Here is a 27336-nt window from a genome sequence, read left to right as displayed (position 1 = left end):
AGAGAGATGAGGGAGCTCAGGGCTATAGGAGAGTCTTTTCCCTCAGAAGATAGAGGCCCAGAGCCCAAGTTGGGCTCCACAGCCAGGAGCACCAGAGCTCAAACTGCAGCCCATATAACATTCAGCCAGGAAAGGTGGCAGGGCTGCTGACTGCCTGGGAGTCTGGAGCCTGCAGACCAGAGCCAGTTGGAGAGAAAGCTATAGTTTTGTTTTGTTTATTTTTCTCTAATTCCAGAGCACAGGAGTTTTCATTTGTAACTACTAACCCGAGGTTTTCGTGCAGGGAGGGAGGTGCAGACTGAAGGTGCCTGAGGAGAGGCTAGGGTGAGAGACGGGGCAAAGAAAAGTGGAAAAGCAATAGCCAGGAATCCTACATTTGATCATTCATCCAAACCAAAATGGCCATTCTTCCTAAAAAGAGCTAGCCACTCCCAGTAGCCTCAGGCTTACCCTCAGGAGTCCTGCATGCCACACCCTGCATTTTAAATTTTGCAGAGGAAAAGCAGAGGCCAAACTTAAAGGGGTCTGAACAGTTTCCAGGAGCCCTCAGTGACTGGATTGGAGGAGGGGCCTTCTGCCCAGCTATTCTGGAAACCAGACTGATAAAAACTCCAGGTTCCCAACTGTCTCTGCGGTTCTCCATACAAGGATCTTTGTCCAGCCAAGGGCAGAGTAATATTTTGGTCACTGGTGGAGGAATAGCTCTGGGACAGGAAAACACACCCACCATATTCCCTGAAAGCTAAACAGCACCTCCCCCACCTTTCAGAAGCAGACCTTTGAGTGAATAAGATTGATAGCTGGCAATCAGACAAAGGCAGAGCCCAGGGAACCAGGGGAAGTTTGCTGATCCAGGCCTGGACCCTGTGTGGCTAACACCCTACTTTAGAGAGCAGATCAGCCCCTCCTGCTTGCAGCCAAGGTCTGTGGAGACAGACACAAGCAGTGGATCAATGGATCGCTTGGAGCTTCAATCAGGTTACTGAAAGCCAAAAAAGAGTGCCTGATAGTGGTTAGCACCTAAGTACCTAATAGGAAGCTCAGAATTGGCAGAAAGAAGAGTGTAATCCAAAGCAAGTTCCCATGGGGCATTAAAAATCAGCTGCAGCGGAGGCCTCTTAACTTTTCTTTCTTCTATCCTCTTCTCCATTTTCGTCTCTTTTCTCTTTTTTTAGTTTCTCTTTCCTTTTTCCCATTTAAAATTTATCTTCTTTACCGATCTGCTTTATTGATTTGCTATTATTCAACATAGCAGTCATGTGTACATTCTTGTTTTGTTTCTTCTGTTTCATATTTTGTCTTGTATTTTGTTCTGTTCCGTCAGCACCTCCACAACAGCTTGCATGATGTGGTCAGGGATGAACCACATAGTCAGCTAGCCTGAGAGGAAACACCATTCATGAACAGGACAACATTCAAGACCCAACTACAACAGGAGAACCCAAATGATTCAAGTAAGGGTTCGTAGAGTGCCTACCTCAAGAGATCTGAGATACAGCACCACTGAATCTCACAAAACAACTACTAAATAAAACCACCCCCCAAAAATGGGAGGCATAGAAGCTTAATCTAATACATAGAAACAAATACAAAGGGACAGCAAAAATGGGGAGATAAAGAAACCCCCAAAGAAAAGGAGGAATCACCAGAAAAGGAACTAAATGAAATGGAGGCAAGTAATCTGTCAGATAAAGAATTCAAAGTAATGGTTATAAGGATGCTCCAACATCTGCGTGAGAATTACAAGTAACAATGAGAATTATAAGGAGCTGAATGAGAAATACACCAACATGAATAAGAATCAAGAGGAAATGAAGAATGACATAGTTGCAATAAAGTATATCCTGGAAAGATTCAATAGTAGACAAGAAACTGAGGACCAAATCAGTGAGTTAGAAGACAAGGTAGAAAAAAACACCCAATCAGAGCAGCAATTTGGAAAAATGTTTAAAAGCAAGAGGAGAATTTAAGGAAGATTTAGGACAACATCCCCGTAATAGAGGTGCCAGAAGAAGAAGCTGAGCAAGGAATAGAGAACCTGATTGAAGAAATAATGACAGAAAACTTCTTGACTTGGGGAACAAAAAGTTACACAATTCTAGAAGCACAGAGAGTCCCAAACAATACAAACACAAAAAGACATACACCAAGACACATCGTAATTAAAATAGCAAATGTTAACCTTAAAGACAAAGAAAGAATCTTAAAGGCTGCAAGAGAGAGACAGAAAATTACCTACCAGGGATCTCCCATTAGACTATCAGCTGACTTCTCAATAGAAACACTTCAGACCAGAAGGGAGTGGCTTGAAGTATACAAAGTGATGAAAAACAAAGGACTAAATCCAAGATTACGCTATTCAGCAAGGCTATCATTCAAAATTGAAGTTGAAATCAAGAGCTTCACAGACAAAAAAAAGGTTAAAGGAGTTTATTACCAGCAAACCAGCAATGCAACAAATGCTAAAGGTACTGGTGTAAGAAGAATAAATAGAGAGGGAGGAATACAGGCATAAAGCATAAAAATGGCAACAAACAAGTACCTATCCATATATATAAAAAGCCAGCGACCGGGACTCCGAAACAACCAGAATAACTGGTTGCTATGACGCCCACTGCAGCCAGTGAACTGGCCCAATCGAGGGGTGGGGCCAGCAGCCAACCTCCCGCAGCCCCTAACCCTAGCTGGCCCCATGCCTGATAGCCCCCTCTACCCAAATAGGGGGCGGGGGTGGCTGGCCAACCTCCTGCTGCTCCTCCCCCTGCCTAGCCCCACCCCAGATTGTCCCCCCCCACTCTAATCAGGGGCAGGGCCAGCCAGCCAACTGCCTGCGGTCCCTCCCCACAACTGGCCCTGCCCCAGATGGGCCCCCACCACCCTGATTGGCCTGTGGCTCCTCCCCCAAGCCAGCTTTGCCCCCAATCAGTGCCCCCCCGCACTCTGATCAGGGTCAGGGCCAGCCGGCCAACCACTCATGGCCTCTCCCCATGGCCAGCCCCACCCCCGATCAGTCCCCACCACCCTGATCGGCCTGTGGCCCCTCCCCCAAGCCAGCTCTGCACTGATCGGTCCCCTCACAACAATCGGGAATGGGGCTGGCCGGCCAACCTCCCACGGCCCCTCCCCAAGCGGCTCACTGTCAATCGGCCCACACACACCATTTGGGGGCGGGTCAGCTGGCCCACCACCCACAGACCCTCCTCACAGCAAGTCCCCCCCCAACGAGCCCCCTCATCCAATCAGGGGCAGGGCCCACCGGCCAACTGTTCACAGCCTCTCCCCGCAGCTGGCCTAGCCCTGATTGGACCCCAAACAGGGCAGGCTGGCTGGCCAACCTCCAGCCATCTCCTCCTCCCAACAGGCACAGCCCTGATCTGCCCCAATTGGAGCTGGGCTGGCTGGACCCCACCTGTGCATGAATTCGTGCACTGGGCCTCTAGTCAATAATAACATTAAATATAAATGGATTAAAAGCTCTAATCAAAAGACATAGGGTAGCTGAATGGATAAGAAAACATGACCCATATATATGCTGTCTACCTCAGAATAAAGGACTCATACAGACTAAAAGTGAAGGGATGAAAAAAATTATTCAGGCAAATGGATGTGAAAAAAAAGCTGGGGTAGCAATACTCATAGCTGGCAAAATAGACTTCAAAGTGAAGGCCATAACAAGAGATAATGAAGGCCACTTCATAATACTAAAGGGGTCAATAAAACAAAAGGATATAACCTTGGTAAACATATATGCAACCAATACAGGAGCATCCAAATACATAAAAAAAACTTCTGGAAGATATCAAGGGAGAGATCAACAGCAATACCATCATAATAGGGGACTTTACTCCCCCTTGACATCAATGGATAGATCTTCTACACAAAAAATAAACAAGGAAACAGTGATCCTAAAGAACACACTAGATCAGATGGAATTAATTGATATTTTCAGAACATTTCACCCCAAAGCGACAGAATATAGATTCTTCTCAAGTACACATGGGACATTTTCAAAGGTGGACCACATGTTAGGACACAGGCTAAATTTCTACAAGTTCAAGAAGACTGAAATAATATCATCTTCTCAGATCACAGTGGCATGAAATTAGAAATCAGCTACAATAAACACATTCAAACACATGGAAGCTAACTAGTATAATACTAAACAATGAATAGGTTACCAAAGAAATCAAAGCAGAAATAAAAAAAGACCCTGGAAACAAATGAAAATGAACACACAATAACAAAAAATCTGTGGGACACAGTGAAAGCAGTCCTTGAGAGAGAAGTTCATAGTACTACAGGCCTATCTCAAAAACAAGAAACACCTATAATAAGTCATCTAACCCTACAACTTAAATAATTAGAAAAAGAATAACAAGAAAGCCCAGAATAAGTGGAAAGAAGGAAATAATAAAGGTAAGAGTGGAAATAAATGACATAGAGACTAAAAAGCAATACAAAAATCAATAAAACTAGGAGCTGGTTCTTCAAAAGGATAAACAAGATTGATGAACCTCTAGGCAGACTCATTAAGAAACAAATAGAGAGAACCGAAATAAATAAAACCAGAAATGAAAGAGGTTAAGTAACAACTTACCCCCCAGAATGCAAAGTATTGTAAAAAAAAATACAATTAATGACTTTATTCCAACAAGCTGGACAACCTGGATAAAATGGACATATTCCTAGAAAAATAAAATCTTCCAAAAGTCAATCAGGAAGAATAAAAATACCTGAATAGGCCAATAAGTACTGATGAAATTGAAGCAGTAATAAAAAAAATTTCCAGCAAACAAAAGCCCTGGTTGGGATGGCTTCACAGGGGATTTTTACCAGACATTCGAAGAAGAATTAACACCTATCCTCCTCAAACAATTCCAAAAAATTCAACAATTCCATGCTCTTTCTACAAGGCCAGCATTACCCTAATTCCAAAACCAGGTAAAGACACTATAAAGAAAGAGAATTACAGGCCAATATTCCTGATAAACATAGATGCTAATATCCTCAACAAAATATTAGTAAATCAGATCCAGCAATATATTAAGAAGATCATACACCATGAACAAGTGGGATTTATTCTGGAGATTAAGGCAGGGACAATATTCAAAAATCAATAAATGTGAAACATCACATAAACAGATTGTAAGACAAAAATCACATGATCATATTAATTGATGCAGAAAAAGCATTTGACAAAATCCAACACCCTTTTTTGATAAAAACTCTGAGCAAAGTGGGAATAGAGAGATCATATCTCAACATAATAAAATCCATATATGACAAATCTACAGCCAATAGCATACTCAATGGGCAAAAACTAGAACCATTTCCCCTAAGAACAGGAACAAGACAGGGATGCTTGCTTTCACCACTCTTATTCACCACAGTACTGGAAGTGCTAGCCATAACGATCAGACAAGAAGAAATAAAAGGCATCCAAATTGGAAAGGATGATGTAAAACCCTCATTATTTGCAGATGACATAATATTGTACGTAGAAACCCCTAAAGATTCCATAATAAAATAACTAGATTTAATAAATGAATTTGGCAACATAGCAGAATATAAAATTAATAAGATTTATGAACACCAATAATGAACTCTCAGAAAGAAGAGAAACTAGAATAAAAATCCCTTTTACCATTGCAAAAAAATAAAAATTAAGGTACTTAGGAATAAACTTAACCATGGAAGTAAAAGACCTGTACTCAGAAAACTACAGGATGTTTAAAAAAGATATAGAGGAAGATATAAACAGGTAGAAGAATATACTATATTCATCGATTGGTAGAATCAATACCATTAAAATATCCATACAACCCAAAGCAATCTATAGATTCAATGCAATCCCTATAAATTACCAACAGCATATTTCACAGATCTAGAACAAACACTGCAAAATTTGTATGGAACCCAAAAAGACCCCAAATAGTTGCAGCAATTTTGAGAAAAAAGAACAGATTTGGAGGGATCACAATACCAGATATCAAGTTATACTACAAAGCCACTGTACTCAAAACAACCTGGTACTGGCACAAGAACGGGCATTTAGGTCAATGGAACAAAACAGAGAACTCCGAAATTGACCCAAGCCATTATGCTCAATTAATATTTGACAAAGGAGGCAAGAGCATACAATGGAGTCAAGACAATCTCTTCAATAAATGGTGTTGGGAAAATTGGACAGGTACATGCAAAAAAATGTAAGTAGACCACCAACTTACACCATATACAAAAATAAACTCAGAATCGATAAAAAACTTAAATGTTAAGTCGTGAAACCATAAAAATCTTAGAAGAAACCATAGGCACCAACATCTCAGACATGTCTTACAGCAATGTTTACCGATACATTTCCTAGGGCAGTGGTCGGCAAACTCATTAGTCAACAGAGCCAAATATCAACAGTATAACGATTGAAATTTCTTTTGAGAGCCAAATTTTTTAAACTTAAACTTCTTCTAACGCCAATTCTTCAAAATAGACTCGCCCAGGCCGTGGTATTTTGTGGAAGAGCCACACTCAAGGGGCCAAAGAGCCGCATGTGGCTCACAAGCGCAGTTTGCCGACCACGGTCCTAGGGCAAAGGAAACAAAGAAGAAAATAAACAAATAGGACTATATCAAAATAAAAAGTTTCTGCACAGCAGAAGAAACCATCAACAAAATGACAAGAGAGCCCATTGCATGGGAGAACGTATTTGCCAATGATACATTCAATAACATCCACAATATATACGGAACTTATACAACTTAACAAAAGGAAAACAAACAACCCAATTAAAAAATTGGCAAAGGACCTAAATAGACACTTCTCCAAAGTGGAAATACATTAGGCCAAGAGGTCAATGGGGGAGATAAGGAGCATATGTAACATTTTCAACAATAAGGATTTTTAAAATAATAAAAAAATACTCTAGAATTTTACATTCAACTTTGCCCTCATTTGTAAAACATAAATTCATTCAAATAAAAATTATTTTCCATGATCTATTCAATGATATAGGCAGCTATTATTCAATGCTTTGTTCTATTTTTAATTTTTTATAATCCCTGTTATTATATGCAAATATAAGACCTTTTTGGGTAGGCAGAATGGGAGATACTAAATAAGTCAAATATTAAGTAAGAAAAAAAATCAATTTTAATTAATAAAGCTCTGTTTCTGAAAGTGATTCTATCTATTTATTTAGTTTGTCTGAATAGAATTGGAAAATGTCAGGCAGTGAGAACTAGGAAAGTGGTCTGATGACCATGCTGAGGTAAAGTCAGGAAAAGAACATCTATTTCAAAATTTTCCAAGGGATTCTCTATTACTCTGCATTCATAGGACTATTCAGTAATACTTCAAACGTAAGAAATATTTAGCCCTATTAACTGCATAATAAAGTATACCTTAATCACATGCACTTAGGGCTCAGAAAAAAAGCTCAAAATATTTTTTACGTGTTTTTCCAAATTCAACAATATGATTAGATGCTTTTCGTTTTTATTCTTAACTTAGATTTAAAAGTAGCACTTTGGATTCACTTTCTCTCCACTTATGCTTTCAGTTTAGTACATAAGCAAAACCCTTGGGCGCCCTGCCGGTGTAGCTCAGTGGTTGAGCATTGACATATGAACCAGGAGGTCATGGTTCGATTCCCGGTCAGGGCACATGCCCAGGTTGTGGGCTTGATCCCCAGCGTGGGGCATGCAGTAGGCAGCTGATCAAGATTCTCTTTCATCATTGATGTTTCTATTTTCTCTCCCTCTCCCTTCCTCTCTGAAATCAATAAAGATATATTTAAAAAACAAACAAAAACCAAAAACCCATGGGAACTAGGGACACATGTGGCAAATTTCTACAAGTCCTCAGTTTCTTTCACTGCCTTTTTCCTCACTTGCAAAATTCTTCAGTCACAGGAGAAAGAGTAAATCCTCACTATAGACAAAAGAAATGATTCCTGTTATTAAACTCATTTTAAACACACACTACTTCCTTGGCTATTAATTGCTTTGTTTTATTCTCAAGTTCTCTAGAGGGTTTCCAAGGCCATTCATAATCTTTTCCCCTTTTTCTGTCCCCAGACATCATCTCTACCTCATTAGATTAGTTACTTAGTGGCCCTCCTCTTGTCTTCATTCTGCTTTGTCCTGTGATTTTCATTTGACTAATGGAGCCCTTCCCACCTTTATTCACCTTATAACATCTGTATATATTTTCATGTACACTGTTTATTTACGATGTGTCTTTCCATAGGCTATAATTTTCATGAAAGAAGGAGTATTATCTGTACCCTAGCAGCTGGCATTTAATAAGCAATACATATTAGATAAATAAATCAATTCTACTGTTTTCTTTTAAATGAAAAATCTTCAGGAAGCAAACTGGAACACATGGAGGTATCATACTACCTGACTTCAAATTATACTATAGAGCTATAATAATCAAAACATGTTATTGGTAGAAAAACAGACACAGAGATCAATGAAACAGAATTGAGAGCCGAGATATAAAACCACGTGTATATGGGCAGATAATTTTGACAAAAGGAGCCAGAAATACACAATGCAGTAAAGAAAGCCTCTTCAATAAATAGTGCTAGGAAAATTGAAAAGCCACATACAAAAGAATGAAACTAGATTACAGTTTGTCAGCATGTACAAAAATTAATTCAAAGTGAATCAAATATCAAAATATATTATCTGAAACAATAAATTACACAAAAAACATAGGTACTAAACTTACAGATCTTGTTCATAGAGAAGACTTGATGAACTTGACTCCAAAGGCAAGAGAAGGCAAAAATAAATGAATGGGACTATATCAAACTAAAAAGCTTTTGCATAGCAAAGGAACCTGACGACAAAGCAAAGAGGCAACCTACCAAATGGGAGATGATATTTACAAACAAAAGCTACAACACAGGTTTAATATCAAATATATAAAAAGAACTCATAAAATTCAACATTTACCAAACAATCCAATTAAAAGATGGGCAGAGAACCTGAACGACACCTCTCCCAAGAAGACATACAAACAGCCAACAGATATATGAAGAGATGTTCAACCTTACTAGCAATTATGGAAATACATATTAAAACTACAATGAGCTACCACTTCATACCTGTTAGAAACAGGAGGCAGCTGATTGATGTTTCTCTCCCATCAATGTTTCTATCTCTCTATCCCTCTCCCTTCTCTCTAAAAATCAATAAAAACATATTTTTAAAAATGTCCATTTTACCTAAAGCAACCTATAGTTTCAGAGCAATTCCTATCAAAATACCAACAGAACTAGAACAAATAATCCAAAAATTTATATGGAACCACAAAAAATCCTGAATAGCCTCAGCAATCTTTTTTTTTTTTTTTTTAGCCTCAGCAATCTTAATAAAGAGGAACAAAGTTGGAGGTATCAAGCTACCTGATATCAAACTATACTACAAGGCTCTAGTAATCAAAACATCATTATACTAGCATAAAAACAGACACACAGATTAATGAAACAGAACAGAGAACTCAAAAATAAATCCATACCAATATGATCAGTTAGTATTTGACAAAGGAGGTCAAGAAAATACAATGGGGTAAAGACAATCTATTCAATAAATGGTGTTGGGAAAATTGAACAGGCACATGAAAAAAATTTAAACTAGGTGTTTAATTAAACTAGGCCACTTCTAACAACATATATAATAAACTCAAAATGGATAAAAGACTTAAATACTCGAAGTCATGAGACTCCTAGAAGGAAATATAGGCAGTATAATCTCTTGACATTTCTCTTAGCAATATTTTTCTGATATATTTCCTTGAGCAAAGGAAACAAAAGAAAAAAAAAACAAAACAAATGAAACTACATCAAACTAAAACGTTTTTGCACAGTAAAGGATACTTTCAACAAAACAAAAAGGCAGCCTACTGAATGGGAGAACATATTCGCCAATGGCACATCTGATAAAGGGTTAATATCCAAAATCTATAAAGGACTCATACAACCCAACACCAAAGAACCCCCAAATAATCCTATTTAAAAATTGGCAGAGGACCTGAATAGACACTTCTTCAAAGAAGACGAACAGATGGCCAACAGACATATGAAAAGATGTTCAACATCACTAATCATCAGAGAAATGCAAATTAAAAGCACCTCATATCTGTCAGAATGGCTATCATCCATAAACCAACAAACAAGTGTTAGCGAGGATGTGGAAAAAGGGAACACTTGTGCACTATTATAGGTGGGAATGCAGACTGGTGCAGCCATTATGGAAAACAGTATTGATGATCCATACTGTTTAATTTTAAAAAAATTAAAAAATCAAGCTACCTTATGACCCAGCAATCCCACTTCTCAGTATATAGCTGAAGAAACCCAAAACACTAAGTTGAAAGAATATGTGCACCCCTATGTTCACTGCAGCAACCCAAGTGCCCATCAATAGATGAGAGGATAAAAAAGCTGTCATACATATGGTATATACAATGGAATATTACTTGACCATAAAAAAGAATGTACTCTTACAATTTGCGACTGCATGGATTGTCTTAGAGGGTATTATGTTAAGTAAATCGGTCGAGAGAAAGACAAGTACCATATGATTTAACTTACATTGGAATCTAAACTATATAAATGAAAAAAATACTAGCAACAAATTCATAGATACAGAGAAGAGACTAATGGTTACCAGAGGGCAGCAGGGCTGGGGGACAGGGTGAAAAAGGTGAAAAGATTAAGACGACTAATTGGTAGTTACAAAATAGTCATGGTGATGTAAATTATGTATGGTGCCAGGTGGGTACTGGGATATACTGGGGGAACCATTTTGTCAAGTACATGATTGTCTAACCAGTGTGCTGTATACCTGAAATTAGTACAAAAATAATACTGAAAAAAAATTTAAAACAGATTATACTATAATCCAGCAATTGCACTCCTCATTATATACCTAGGAGAGACTCAAACAGACCCATGTTCACAATAGTATTATTCAAAATAGCCAAAAGGTTAAAACAATCCAAGTGTTTATCAAGAGATGGATAAACAAATGTGGTATATACAAACAATGAATATTAGTCAATTATAAAAAGGACTGAAATTCTGATACATGCTACAATATGTAAACAACATACTACGTATAATAAGGCACACAAAAGGAAAACTAGTATTTGTTTTCCAGTTATAGTTATCTAGAATAGGTAATTCACAGAGAGAAAGTAGAATAGGTTATAGACACTGGTGGAGTAGAATGGGGAGTTACTGTTTAATGGGAATGGAGCTTCTGTTTGAGAAGAACAAGAAGTTCTGGAGAGGAATGGTGGTAATGGCTGGACAACATGGGGCATATATGGCACTGAGCTGTACACTTAAAATGGTAAATTTTGTTATATATATTTTACCTCAATTTAAAGACATTAAGTAAAATTCAACAGAAGAAATACATGTAAGTTCTACTTAGTGCCATATAGGGAGATTTCCACAACCCCTACAGGGAGGTGGCCTAGCGTGGTGAAATGTTTGAGGTGAAAGGTTCTGAATGAAGCTGCACTGCCCAGTTCAATCCTGACTCTATTCTTTGTAGCTGTATGACCTAAGGCAAGTCGCTTCATCCCTCTGGTTAGGCTCCACATCTAAAGGAAGATAATGGCATCTTTCTCATTGGGTTGTTGTGAAGATTAATGAGTTAACTCACACATAGCATTATGGCCCTTAGAATGAGTTAATTCATATAAAGCACTGATGTAAAGAGATCAATAACAATGAACTCCTTGTTAGTAGCTACCTAAACCCACCAGTCACACATCCAAAATTTAATTTGAAATGTCCTTAATCTGAAACTATTTTAGTGTTCAAATTCTGAAAATTACCTAGTACTAATTCATAAATTCTCAGGTATACATGATCAGAAACAGTTTTTATCATTTTATTTTGGTTTGTCAGTTCTATGTGCTTTTCCTACAGTTGACTCTTGAACAAACGGGTTTGAACTGCATGCATCCACTTATATGTGGATTTTTTTTTTCAATAAATATTGTTAAATGTATTTTCTCTTCCTTAAGACTTTCTTAGTAGCATTTTATTTTTTCTAGCTTATTTTATTGTAAGAATACAGTATTTAGCACATAAAACATACAAAATATGATAACTGACTATGTTATTGGTAAGGTTTCTGATTAACAGTAGGTTATTTATTAGTAATTAGGTTTTTTGGGGAGTCAAAAGTTGTACACGGATTTTTTATTGCACGGAGGAGGGGTGAGGGTCAGCATTTCATGTTGTCCAAGGGTCAACTATAGATTTCAGATGGTAGTAAGAAACATTTATACATTATACATCCTTTACTGTCTCTTCCCTCCACATATCACTAATTTGCTCCTTCAATTTACTAAGTCACTGCATCTGTTATGCAAAGTTGCACCCACGAAGACACTTAAATTTATAATAGGTTCATAGCAGTTTATTTGCTCTAAAATTCATACTACGTACTCATTTCTATTATACATTTCTACTTAAAACTTGCAAAAATATTTTGTCTCAAAGGAACACTATATACTTACCAACTGAAGATAGAAATCAGTAGGACTATTTATATGACAAACCATAACGGAAACATCTGTCATTTCTTTAGGCAAAATAGGTGGATGATAGTGTAAAATCATATTTTTCTCAGAATGACTTCTTGGTGAGTGTGACCTAAACCTAATTAAAAGAATAATTAAAACATAAGCAGGAGCCATTTTCTTGAAGTCTCTTCTCTCAGTGACTTGATCTGAAGAAAGGACTTGCACATACATTGATTTATCTACCAAGAGTATTCCCTTTCCAATTTCTCTCTTCTAACTTATAACACTTCTTGGTATTGTCTCCAATTATCAAACTAGGTTAAATAAGATGTCAAGCCCTGGCCAGTGTTGGTCAGTGGTTAGAGTGTCAGACCACACACCAAAAGGTTGAGGGTTCGATTCCCAGTCAAGGGCACATACATGGGTTGCAGGTCCGATCTCTGCCCTGATAGGGAGGCAGGCAACCAATTGATGTGCCTCTCTCACCTCTCTCCCCCCTACCCCCCACTTTTCCACTTTATCTACAGATCAATGGGAAAAATATCCTTGGATGGGGATTACAAAAAAAAAAAAGTCATCTCAAAACTCAATAATTAATCTTCAAATTGGTGTTGGAGCATTTTTCAGCTGGATCTGTAAACTCTACTCAGAGTCTAAATTTCTGCTCTTTTAGTTGAACTGGTAACCACTCTGTGGTAGCAGTCAATGAGGACAGTTGTGTGCTCTCCATGTCTCCTTCTGGCTCCCAGACTCTACTCTTATTTTTCAGAATGGAACCTACTTGGTTCACTTCCAGAGTTGTATAATCACTCAGGACAGAAAGTATCTTCCACTACTCTGTGGTAACTTAGTCTTCTTCATTCATCAGAGATGAAGAAGGAAAGGAAGTTATAGTACCCACACTAGAGGCCTGGTGCACAAAATTCGTGCAGGGGGGGGGGGGTTCCCCTCAGCCCAGCCTGTACCCTCTCCAATCCGGGACCCCTTGGGGGATGTTCGACTGCCTGGGATTGGGCCTAAACCAGCAGTCAGACATCCCTCTCATAATCCTGGACTGCTGGCTCCTAATCGCTCACCTGCCTGCCTGCCTGGTCGCCCCTAACTGTCCCCCCCCCCCCGCCGGCCTGGTTGCCCCCAACTGTCCCCCTGCTGGCCTGGTTGCCCCCAACCGCCCCCCTGACCCCGCTGGCCTGGTCGCCCCTCATGGCTCCCCCCCACCCCACCGGCCTGGTCGCCCCACGCAGCCTGCTGTTCAGTCATTTGGTCATCCCTCACTACCCGCCCTACCGGCCTGGTCATAGGCAGCCATCTTGTGAGGGTGTGAGGGTTAATTTTAATATTACCTCTTTATTATATAGGATTCTAGAGCCATATATTAAATACAGAATGGTTAGAATATTGAAGTCAGGAATTGTCAAACTACAATTATTAAAATCCTAGTGTAGTTACTTGTGAACTTATCAAGAGTATAAAAAATGTTCAGTAACTACACATAGTTTCTACTTTGAGGTACCTTACTTTCTCTATTTCCATAAATCAAATGATCTGAATGTAGTTTTCACAGGCAATTGTAATTAGAAAACTTGACAGCAATATTTTTAACCTCTTACAGAGTATGTTGAGGTTTACTTTGGGCCCATAGTTTTAAAGGTAAAATCTGCTATTCCAATTTATAGCTATTATCTCAAAAAACATTTAAGGTTTAATAAATTACTTACCTGGCCAGTTCCATAAAAACTAATGCATCTCTAAGAGACACAGGCATGTCACTGCTTATTTTATTTGTTGGTGGTTTCTGCAGATCTACAATAAGCACACCATCTTCTTCTCTAAAAACTTTCATTAAAACAGCCTTGTTATTTACCATTTTCAAAAATTCTACTTTAGCTTCTTCTCCCCAAGCTTCATTCTGTGTAAAAAGTTAAGTTATAATGTACTTCATAATTATAATTAGTTCTAATGTTACAATATTCTGAATTTAGCTTTAAAACAACCAAAGTCTGAAAATCTGAGCAGAGGCAGTGAGCCAACCACAGATATTAAGTAGCAGCTGGGGCCACAAACCTAAGGACAGTCTTAGGGATGCATGGAGTGTGGGTCATACTTTGATTTATAAATATTGTCTCAAGGTTCCATAGCTACTGCACTTCAGGACTTAATTTCATGTCTGAATATTAGTATGAAGATTATAAATATTTCAAAAAAAAACTCCAGTATTACATATGAATTTTCCACTTAAATGATGAAAATTCAAAAGATAATTTTTGAAGTATAATGAAAGCCATGCAATACAATCAAGATATTTCTAATCATTAGTTACCTTAGTTCTCATTACTAGCAATATGTGAAGTATACACTACTTAAATAATAAAGAAAAATATTCACCAGTTGGAAAAAGGTTTTTTAAGTTGATTTTTGAAATTTTTAGTAGCTAAACGTAAAGTAAATTTTAAGGATCAAAAGTACACATTCCTTAAAAACAAAAAATAAAACATCTTTCTAAAGATTTTATGAGTATAAAAGTAAAGCCTACTTAGAATAAAAGACTTAAAAAAGAACAATTTTACCACTTTGAGGAAAACACCAGTCTATTATTTTTATATTTCCTCCTAGATTTTATTTATTCATTCTTTCAAATATCTGCTAAATGTTTACTATGTGTTAGATGATCTGTTACATGCCTGGAGTACAATGATGAGCAAAGAGAGACTTCTTCTTGCATAATAATATAACTACTTGACATGCATTCTTATCTCCTAGGAGTTTGCAATGTTGCTGGGGAATATGCAGATATCTATACTAATAAAAGAGTAATATGCTAATTAGAGCAGACTTCTTCCAGATGTCCATCCAGACAAAACCACAGTGCCTGTGAGGGCCTAGGGTCGGCGCTGCGCGGGAGGGGAAGGCCAGTCCAGCACCACAGGAGATGGGGGAGCCGCAGCTCAGACAGCCATGGCAGCTGCAAGGGCCTGGGCTCAGGCAGCCGTGGCGACTGGCAATGGTAGCAACAGCGGGGTGATGGGGGCGGCGCCTGCCCCTGATTGGCCAGGTCGCCTCCTGCAGAGGGAGGCCAGATTGCAGCTTAGGCCAGGGGCGAGGCAGAGGCGGTTAGGGGTGATCAGGCTGGCAGGGGAGCAAGTTAAGTGCAATCAGGCCAGCAGGGGGACAAGGTAGGGGCGATAAAGCTGGCAGGAGGTCAAGGTAGGGGCAATCAGGCTGGCAGGCAGAGGCAGTTAGGGGCGATCAGGCATGCAGGCAGGTGAGTGGTTAGGAGCCAGTTGTCCCGTATTGCGAGGGATGTCCGAATGCTGGTTCAGGATTGGGCCTAAACTGGCAATCGGACATCCCCCGAGGAGTCCCAGATTGGAGAGGGTGCAGGCTGGGCTGAGGAACCCCCCAACTCCTGTGCACAAATTTCGTGCACCGGGCCTCTAGTTAATAAATAATACAAAGCAGAATGCTATATGGGCTATAAATAGAGTAATGAACAAAGTGCCATGGAAACAGTGAAGAAATGTACAGAAACACAAACCACAACGTATTTTATTTTTCCACACTTATTTGACTGCAAAACTTAGTGGTTTACTTGGATATTTCACCTATCACTATGTTCATATATGCTTATTCAACTCAATTTCCCACTAAGAACATTTCCAGTTGTGGAAAATGAAGTTCAACTCCTTTTTCATTGGCACTATCAGATAATTATGTAAAATGTATTTACTAGAATTGGTGCCTTAAACCTATACTCAGCAATCTGACTGACAATACCTAGCTAAAACTGGAATACTTTAGCCCCCGAAGAAGAAAGCATAATTTCAGTTTTACTTACTGAATTCTGTGGAACAATGTCCTTCAATGAGCATGGCTGTGCTAATGGCTGGAAGTCTTTCAGCAGCCCTTCAATATATGGTTCAGACTTCCTTAGGACCAGACATAAGTCATTTAGTACTATATGTTGCTCAGCAATGTGTTCTGATTTCACATGGGTATCACCAACTCTAGGAAGAATTCCAGTAATATTTTTTGAAAATAATGCTTCAAACCCAAACTTGCTTTCTAAGGATACTCTCCTTAGGTTAAATCTTCTAGAAAGTTATATTCTAGTTCATACTTTCTTACAATATAGATTTAATCTAGCTTTTTAAAAAATATATTTTATTGGTTTTTTACAGAGAGGAAGAGAGAGGGATAGTTAGAAACATCAATGAGAGAGAAACATCGATCAGTTGCCTCCTGCACACCTCCTACTGGGGATGTGCCTGCAACCAAGATACATGCCCTTGACAGGAATCGAACCTGGGACCTTTCAGTCTGCAGGCCGACGTTCTATCCACTGAGCCAAACTGGTTAGGGCTAATCTAGCTTTTAAGTATAGACACTGTTGCTACCTATATAATTAAATCTCAATTGCCTTTACCTGAATTATCTTTCATATATCTACTTAAACTTAAGGGGATAATAATGCCCCGAGTAGAAATCTATTTATTTATAAAGCTATGACTATTAAGTAATTAGTGATCATGCTGTAGTTAATACTGGTCCTTACTACAGAAAAATTTTCAGTTTGTTTTATTTTCCTAGAACACTGAGAGAAACATTTTTGAATATCTAGAATGAGCTAGACACTATACCACTTTAACATGCATTAATAAAATTATAGAAAACTGATTAAAATTTTCACTCAATCATCCTGCAGCTAAAAAGGAACTGTTTTTATGCATAATTCCCCTGCTTTGAAGCACCAAAGAAGAGTATTTAAGTTTGGATACATCAAAAAGCTCCTTTTCCAAGTTCCCTGTCTAGTAACACTGATAAATGATATTACTGTACTAATTTAGTAATTAGTAAGACAAATTATAGAGGAAACTTAGAAAGCATATGCCATGGAAATGAAGATATATAAATTACTCCTCTCTACCCTTTCCCAATTTCCTTTATTCTTTAGTATTGACCCTCTTCCCAATCACAAATGTTTCCAAGCAGGCCAGGAATACACAATAATTATAAAGTAGCATACCCTGCAACAATTAGGACTTCAGAATTTCCAAAATCCACCATGAATATTTGTATTAGTGCAACTTCACCAACTGAAAATTTAGTTGGACTACAATGTTTCCTAATCTTTTCATTTTCTATTGGAATTAATTCAGTGATAATACCTCGACACCACATTCCATTTCCAATACTGCTGACGAATACTGTTGCACCTAAATAATGAGGGAGACAAATCATTATCAATGTTAATGGAGAAAGAATACCTAATAAGCTCTAATTTACAAATGTGTACCTTAGTTTAACCACTAAGAAGTCTTAATTAATTTATCTACTGATGATATAGTACTATGTCAAGAGCTATGAGAAGGGTGAAGGTAGTATAGTATGACAGTTTCTATTATACAGAATCTTTTGAACTAGATGGGGAGATAAAAACGAAGAATATTCAGCAATCACTTTTTGAGGACCTATGTTTCATGAACTATAAAAAAGATGAATGAGAGCATGCTGCCATCAACACACTCAAGAAAGGCCCTGTCTAATGTTGTTAAGTGGTTAGCGTTGGCCATGCACCAAAGAGTCTCAAGTTCGATTTCTGGTCAAGGGCATGTACCTGTGTTTTGGGTTTGCTCCCTGGCCCCGGTTGGTCGGGGAATGAGTGCTGAAGGCAACCGATACTCTCTCTCTCTCTCTGTCTCTGTCTCTTCCCCATCCTGCTTCCCTTCCATGCTCTCTCTGAAAAGCAATGGAAGAAAATATCCTCGGGTAAGGATTAGCAGCCACAACAAAAAAAGGCATTCACGAAAGACAGGCAAATAATGACTCTAATACATTGTACTTATAACAATAAAGACCTTCTACCCTTGTGCATGTACACACATGTATGTACAGATATACACATACTAAAATCTGTATAATACTTTGGTAACATAAAAAAGAATCAATTACTTTCTCTTGGTTATCGGGAGAGTAAAGAAACAATGAAAGGCAGAGTGTGAAATGCCAAAATTAAATTAATACACAGTGGAGTTCAGAGAAGGGGAAGATGAATCAAGGACCTAATAGTAGAGAGATCAGATGAATTACAAATTAATAACCGGGGAGGGTGGAGAGTAAGAAAGAAAGAGACCTGAATTTGAATGCTTATTATGAGCTCAGCAATGTTCTTAGTATTTTATGTTTGAATTCACTTATTCCCTCAACAAACCTGTGGAGATGGTACTTCTATCACATAGGTGAGGAAATCAGGCAAAGAGAGTTTGAAAAGCTAGCCCAAGCCACACGGCTACTTAGAAGAGGTAGGAGGAGAATACTAGTCTTAGAGCCCATTCTCTTAAAAACTAAGTTATGCATCACAGAAAAATTTGGTAATACTTGATCACTGATTATATACAGAGGAATGCTGAATAATCCCCTCTAATAAAACAGGATAGTTGAGAGGCACATCAAGGTGGCCCTTTAAAATTTTAAGCTCTACCAAAACATTTGTTTGGCCTTCAGATTGTTGTGGACCTTCTCTTATTTTTATATACCACATAACCAATATTCTTAGTTTTAAACTACATATATTAAACCATTATTTCTTGCAACAGATAAGAAAAAAACACCTGTTAAAGCCATTTGTTGTTCTATAAAATGAAGAACAGGTAGGAAAAGGGAACAGCCTTCTAAAGTATCGTATCACAGTTCTCCCCTTCTCAAATCATAAATGAGTATTTAAATCATGTGTACTTACCTTGAAATAATAATAATTCTTAAAACAAAGGATGACTTTTTGGCTTTCTTAGAACATTTTCTGAATGTAAGCTGAGGTCTTTTGTGCACATACTAAATTTTGGAGAATTATTTTTGCCATAAAAATTAAGTTTAATACTATACTTCCCTCCTCCTAAATACTCATAATTTAAGCATTATTTTTTGTTTTAAAATTACTAATTTTTGTCAAAAGTATATGATGATCCTAGGCTTCTAATATTCTGTTAAGCTACAAAGATGAGCTGAGAGTTAATTACACTTTTAAAGAACTACTATATAAGGCTAAACAGATAATACTTTTTGGTATTAGTTACACACAGATATTGCTATTAACAGAATGAGAAAAATGTTCTATTAGTAAGTCAAGCAAATCATATCTTCCTCTTATTACAGAGCGTAATCAAATTTAGTCAACAGGGTTATAAGGAAAATATTCATAAGGAAAGCTCAATTATGGCAAATTACACATACCCTTAGAATTAGAATAGAACGATGAAGTTTCCCAACTACCTCCATGAGGTCCTAAGAAATGGATGCTGCTGTCCTCCTGCATCTCATGAAGTGTTCAAAAACATCCTCAACATTCATGTGTGAATGTCAAGGGACTGTCATCACACCACGAGGAATCATCTCAGAGGAACAGTTTCCCCTGGAGACAAGGGGGCAAACTACTTAACTCCCCTGCCCTGAGTTTTATCATTTAAACAAAACGCATCTTGCTCCATAACAGTTTTTGTGTATATCTCACTCAGCAGCCAATTTTAATATTTAGCTAACTTACCTAAACAAAATTTAACTTATGTTAAATAATTCCAAAACTTTTATGCTTGGAGTATAAATCTGTATTATATATTTATATGGGTTGGCCAAATATTACAATATTTACATAAACCTGACATTTTAACTTGGAGTAATATTTCATTACCTAGCTCCAAAATGTCTGAAGGATCAAGGTGTAAACTCTTATTGCAAAACTGATTTACCATCTTTTCCAATACTGTTGCATCATTTATTTGTGAATACTTCCGAATGTAGAAGTGGCAAGGATGTATTACATGACTTACAAAAACTAGCTCTGGAGAACCTAGATAAAAACATTTAAACCACATTAATAAACCATAAGTTAGGAAAATAATTCACAAAAACTGAACGCAATATCCTCTAAACAAATAATAAGTGTTTTGTGGCACTGCAAACTCTAGAACATGCAGGTCCCACAAGAGTCTAAACCCAAAATAGTAACTAGACAAATAACTCTTTAACTATCTGAATTGCAAATATTTTACTTTACTTGTAAAAATGTTAAATAAGTAGAATTGCAGTTCACCTGGTAGATTCTAATGTCAGTTGTATGTTTTACTCCTTTTTATTACACAAAACTTCAGAGTTTATTTATGAACATATTTGGAACCCAGAACCCCATTGATAATGATTAGGTTTCTACTATAGCCTCCCAAACCCTATTTAATCTATACTATACCCAAAGAACTAATAATTAGCTCATAACCTCTCTGAATCCAAAATCTTATAGGTTAGAAAGGGGAGAAAAAAATGTCTGGGCAAAGTCAACATATTGAGCAACATTTAGGGGAAGATGCGTGTGTTTTGATGGACAGGGATGTGGCAGAGTAAGACAGTGAGGGATTTCTTGTATATAACAGTAATTAAGCCAAATGTTGCTACTGATAAGAAAAGATCTCTGGAGTATAATGTTAAGAACACCATTCTGTTTTAATTCCTTCCTTATAGGTATTAATAGGTATGCTATGTTTTGTGTAAAAAAACACACACAAAAGAAAGAGTTAGAAAAATAATATGTGTATATCTATTTGTATATGCATAAAGAAACTCTGAAAGGGAAAGATGAACAGGATGGAATGGGTTAGAATAAAAGTTTCACAGGGTATTTGAATACATATATTTAATTTTTGAACAATGTTGATGTTTTATCTAGTAAAAATGTTTTAAAAACCTGTAGGAGGACTGGAATTAGAGATAGCCAATAATGGATCGTTACCTAATACAAATCACAAAATACAGCTATATTGAGGATGGGGTAAAGGGATATGTGTAACTGGGAAAACAGCTAGAGAAGTATGATGTATTTCAGAAACATTTTTTGCCAATAACTACCAAAACTTTTAACATTGAAAAATAAGTTTCAGTTATCAGTAAAATTCATTTTACTCATTGCCTCACACTACATAAGAGTTACTATACATACAGTAAACGCCACAACATCAAGTTCAGAGTTGTTAAAGTACCTGCTTTTGATCCAAAAGGAGCAGATGATTTTTTCTGAAGAGGCTTGTTTGGATAGCCCATAAGATCATCTGTGAGGCATGCTTCATCAAAATAGAAAATAAAGGCAATTGTACTAATTTTAGTTGACAATGGTATATTATTGTTTAAAAAGCTGTACCTGAATTGACAAAATACTGGAAAGGCAAGACCCTTTGCATCAGTAGATAATGTCATGAGAGGCTTCTTAACTCACTGAGGTATCAGAGATGATTATACAGTAGAAATGAGAAAGCAGCATGTCCTTTATGTCTTTTTTTCTGAATGTAAATGTCATTCTGAAGAGTCCATCAGTGAAACTAATGTGTGTGGAAGGGAAGAGAACCAAGTGGGTCTTAAAAATGATCCTCAAGAAGACTGGTAGTGTAACTACACACAGTAGTATCTCACTCTCATGTTAGTGGAGAGAACACCAACACTGGAAATTTAATCAAATCATTACAATAAACTGAAATGTTACAAAAGAGATGCTATTACATTCATGATAGTTCATTTTTAGAACACATTATATCTAAGATTTAAGAGAGGATGTTCTTAAATTTAAGGACAAAGTCATGTGATTGTTTTTACAAATCTCATTTATATTTTCATCTTTTATACAATGTTTATATGTGGGACATTAAATAGTCAAATACCCTACTTAAATCAAATATCAAATTTATATCTGAGTTTACCTATATTATTGCAATAAAAATTAAAATTATCCTACTTTAGAAAACGTGACAGTAGGGAAGTTGTATAAGCTAATAGTAATTCCTTTCTGTGAAGTACAGGGACAAAAGGCACTAACTTTGTTTCTAATTACAGACATGATCTATTATTTCCTTGCTTTTGTATTGTCACTCACTTTCCAGGTTTTCTTCAATAATTTCTTCAATGATCACATCAGGGCTAGATCCCATCTGGGGTAGAGCAGCAATGCTTTTAGGGGATGTTGATGCAACAACCTCTTTCTGTGGCTGAAAGTTTTTTGTTTCCAAATGCACATCATCAGTTTCTGGTTGCAAAGGAGGTGGTAGGGGTTCATTAGTTAGGACAGGCATGTCAACCCTTTTCTTTGCTGGCGATGGGAATGTATCACGACAAGAAAATTTCTTTTCGTGATTATATTTCTTTTGAAGATTCTGGCCAATTTCATTTTCTTGGGGGTATCTGTTGAAAACAGAAGCACACATCTACTTTAGATCACTTCATAAAGTCTCTATGTCCATCCTCAAGCCATTTCCTTTCCATAGGACAGTTAACACTTGTCACACACACAAAGGGGTCAAGTTATATAGGTGCACAGGATACTTTTAAACAGCTTTCTTGTGATATAATTGACACAAAAGAAAATTCATTAAATTTTGTTAAATTCACAGAGTTGTGCAACCATTACCGCAATCTAATTTTAGAACATTTCTATTACGAACACCCCCCAAAAAACTATGGCCCATTCCTAGCCCAAGGGTTGGAAAAGGGCAACAAGAGGCATAATCAATGGACACTGACAGTCACACCACAATGATCTGATCCTAAAAGAGCAGTGGATATATGTTTTCAAAAGAAGTCATTTTGATTTGGCTTAGGTGTTTGATTTTAAATTATGTTGAGTATTTCTTCTTTTAATTCACTGACTTAAAAATAAAGTGTAGGAAACTTCATACTGTCTTCCACATAAGTTAAAAATGGAACTCCCATTTGACCCAGTAATCCCACTTCTAGGACTATATCCCAAGAAACCAGAGACACCAATCAGAAAGGATATATGCACCCCTATGTTCATAGCAGCACAATTTACAATAGCTAAGATTTGGAAACAACTTAAGTGCCCATCAGTAGATAAGTGGATTTAAAAAACTGTGGTACATCTACACAATGGAATACTCTGCTGCTATACTAGTAAAAACAAAAGAACTTTTACCATTTACAACAGCATGGATGGAACTGGAGACTGTTATGCTAAGCGAAATAAGCCAGTCAGAGAAAGATAAATATCACATGATCTCACTCATATGAGGGATATAATGATCAACATAACTTGAATAGATCCAGAGACCAATGGCAGGGGAGAGGGGGTTAGAGAGCACCCAAAGGACTTATATGCATGCATATTAGCATAACCAATAGACATAGACACTGGGGGTGGTGGGGGCTTGCCCGGGATGGGAATGGCTGGAGGGGGCAGGGAGGGGGGTCAATCGGGAAAAAGGAGACATATGTAAAACTTTAGACAATAAATAAATAAGAAAAAAAATAAAGTGTAGGAAACAGTGAAGAGTATGATCCTAAGCAAATTGTTAGAAATCTCTACCTTGGCTAGAAATCACCATTAGTCTGAATCCTTTGGGTAAGACTTTGAAAATGACTATTCACTAACTCACAGCTGATTATTTATTCCATTTACTCCGTATTTTTCTATCTTCTTCATTTAGCCACACAGATTTAGGCCATCAAGTATACAAGTATAGAAATTTAATCCAAGATATGAGATTGGATCTCAAAAGCTTGTATTTTAGTTAACCCATGATGGATTTAACTTGGTCACAGATCAGCATTTAGGAAGCATTTTAGAATCAACAAAGCCAGATGGATTCAGTAATGATAAGTCTTATCTGTCTCTTCCAACAATAGGTGTACACGTAACTCACATAAAATAAGTACACGTGGAATAAAGGTCCAAGCACCTGCTGAGGATGCATGTATGTGCATAGCTTTGCAATCCAAACATTTTTTATAATAACTTTTATCTGACCTTACTAAGACATTCAATAATTAACCAACTCCAGTCTCAAACGTAAACTCCTCCTATGACTTCTCTTGTTTGTCTTTCAGCCTCTGCCTGATCCATTTCAGTTTTTGTGTTGTTTTGTTTGTTTGTTTTTCAGGTTACTCTTTATATGTCCTAAAATTTCCTCTTTTTCCAGGTTACTGTCCTTGACCTACTTTAATACCCGCTTTCACTGGGCAAACCCACTGTTTAATTACCACTTGTAATCGGTAGGTGCAGGTTTTATAGTGAAACTTTCCTAAAAACTAGGAAAAATTTTAAAAGTCTATTGAGTTAAATTTAAAATCAAGACAAGATAAACATAAACTCTTTAAGAGACAGAATAACTTTTGATACTTAAAATATTTGATAGTAACCATATTCAAGTTATGAAAATATCTATAAAAGACATGACTGAAAAAGTGATTATAGAGGCAAATATGGGGCAGGGCTCCCTATCAAGGAGGATGACTTGAGCCAAAGTCCTCTGGGAAGCTCTTCCCTGTGGTGGCAAAGAGTACAGTAGGCTATCTAGGCCTAATGCTGTTGGGCCATTTAATCTTATTCCCTTTATTACAAACAAGACTGCAAACAAAGCAACTTCTGACAATTTGGCTTCTTGTGTCTATCTGGATACTGGAAAAGAATGCCGACATTAAGTTGATAAATTGGCATTCTGACTCTATATCAGTTTTGTGAACTTGTTGTCTCTGAGTTCTTCTGACTTAGTGTGGATTGGCTCACATCTGTTTCTAGGCTTACAAGACCATGGGCTGCACTCTGCTTAGTTCCCTCGAGCAATAAATGTGATGCTCCTCGGGGGATGATTTCCCTCGAGACACACCACCTACAAGTGAATGAACTCATTTTCTTTTGGGGTTTATAAATCATCTACCAGTATATTCTGATTACTCCTAAACCCTGAATCAAGTCCAAGACCACATCTTAAGTTTCAGCACATATAACCAACTGCCATCTGGACATTTCTCCCCAATACATGGTAAACAGCAGTTACTCAACATATCTACTCTTCCATCTCCCAACTTTTCTTCTTGTATTCCCAGTCTTGGTGAGTAACCCCACAATCCATCAATTTAATCACCAAAGCCAGACCTGTAAATCATCCAGGATGCTTCCCTCTTCCTTACTGCTCACACTCAATTACAAAGTTTTATCAACTTTCCCTACTTAGCATTTGTTATATCTATCACTCTCCAGTGTTATTACCTACTTTTGATTTCTCATCATTTGCTGATATTGATAAAATAGTCCAACTGATCCTTCAGCCTCCAGCCTCATACTCTTCCAAATAATCCTCTAAATGACCACAGAATTAATGTTTAAAAATGTAACCTAATTATTTTTACTTTCATGCTGAGAATCTTTTCATGGTTTGTCTATAGCTGTGTTATTCAACAGAACTTTCTGTGATCATGAAAATGTGTTGTGCAGTCCAATGTGGCTACTGAGACTTAAAATGTGGCTAGTAACTAAGGAACTGAATTTCTCAGTTTATTCAGTTTTAATGCATTTATGCTTAAATGTAAATGACCACATGTGGTTAATGGCTACTATAATGGACAGCATAAGTCTAGAAAATGGAATTCAAACACCTCTGTACAGCACACAAAATTTTTAGAATTTAGCCTCTATGTTCCCTCTGCCAAATGCATTTCCCTGAATGTAGTATGTTATTTCACTGCACACACATCTTTCTGCTAAGATGCCTATCTCCCTGTTGCCCTCCTTTTCCATTGCTACTCATTTGTCATAGATAAGGGAAAATAAAATCTTCTTTTTCCAGGTCCCTTGTTATCCCCAGAACTGACCATTCCCTTCCTTTGCATCTCCATTAAATTTTGCATATATTACCATCATAACAATTATGCACTTTGTTCACATGTGTCATCCTCTACTTATTGTAACTTCTCTGACATATATTTCAACATCCAAGGTTATGCCTAGTACAAAATTAATGTTCAATGCTGGCTGAATAAATGAATCCCTAGAAATAACTTTGACACACATATCAATGCATACTGATCCCTCCTAGATCTTTTTATTCTTAAACTAGAGGCCCGGTGCATGAAATGCGTGCACGGGGTGTGTGTGTGTGTGTGGGGGGGGGGAGTGTCCCTCAGTCCAGCCTGCACCCTCTCCAATCTGGGACCCCTTGAGGGATGTCCGACTGCCCATTTAGGCCCGATCCTACTGGGGCAGTCGGACATCCCGGTAGGATTGGGCCTAAATGGGCAATTGGACATCCCTCTCTCAATCCAGGACTGCTGGCTCCCAACTGCTCGCCTGCCTGGCTTCCTGGTTGCCCCTAACCGCTTCTTCCTGCCAGCCTGATCACCCCCTAACCACTCCCCTGCCAGCCTGATTGATGCCTAACTGCTCTCCTGCCAGCCTGTTTGCACCTAACTGCCCTCCCCTGCAGGCCCGGTCACCCCTAACTGCCCTCCCCTGCCAGCCTGGTCCCCCCCAACTGCTCTCCCCTGCAGGCCTGGGTCCCCCGCAACTGCCCTTCCCTGCAGGCCTGGTCACCCCCAACTTCCCTCCTCTGCCGGCCTGGTCACCCCTAACTGCCCTCCCTGCAGGCTTGATTGCCCCCAAATGCCCTCCCTTGCAGGCCTGGTCCCTCCCAACTGCCCTCCCATGCTGGCCATATTGTGGCGGCCATCTTGTGTCCACATGGGGGCAGGCTCTTTGACCACATGGGGGCAGCCATTTTGTGTGTTGGAGTGATGGTCAATCTGCATATTACTCTTTTATTAGATAGGATAGAGGCCTGGTGCATGGGTGAGGGCTGGCTGGTTTGCCCTGAAGGGTGTCCCAGATGAGGGTGGGGGTTCCCTTGGGGCGTGGGGCGGCCTGGGTGAGGGGCCTGTGGTGGTTTGCAGGCCAGCCATGCCCCCCAGCGACCCAAGCTGAGGCTCTGGTATCTGGGGTTTATTTATCTTCTACAATTGAAACTT

General features: G+C 38.1%; 1 protein-coding gene across 1 annotated transcript in view; it reads right to left on the bottom strand.

Moving 5' to 3' along the window:
* RNF17 (ring finger protein 17) overlaps positions 1–27336 on the bottom strand; it is a 178594-nt gene that overhangs the window by 104109 nt on the left and 47149 nt on the right. The window contains exons 10-15 of the mRNA XM_054718710.1: positions 22457–22761; positions 20234–20392; positions 17576–17765; positions 16388–16556; positions 14271–14461; positions 12547–12688 (exon numbers count right to left, since the gene is read on the bottom strand). Of these exons, the coding sequence (XP_054574685.1) occupies positions 12547–12688; positions 14271–14461; positions 16388–16556; positions 17576–17765; positions 20234–20392; positions 22457–22761 (1156 nt within the window). The remainder of the gene's footprint in view (positions 1–12546; positions 12689–14270; positions 14462–16387; positions 16557–17575; positions 17766–20233; positions 20393–22456; positions 22762–27336) is intronic.

This window comes from Eptesicus fuscus, chromosome 7 (genome assembly GCF_027574615.1).
Source record: "Eptesicus fuscus isolate TK198812 chromosome 7, DD_ASM_mEF_20220401, whole genome shotgun sequence".
Taxonomy (NCBI): Eukaryota; Metazoa; Chordata; class Mammalia; order Chiroptera; family Vespertilionidae; genus Eptesicus; species Eptesicus fuscus.
This window is presented reverse-complemented; position numbering and strand designations above follow the sequence as displayed.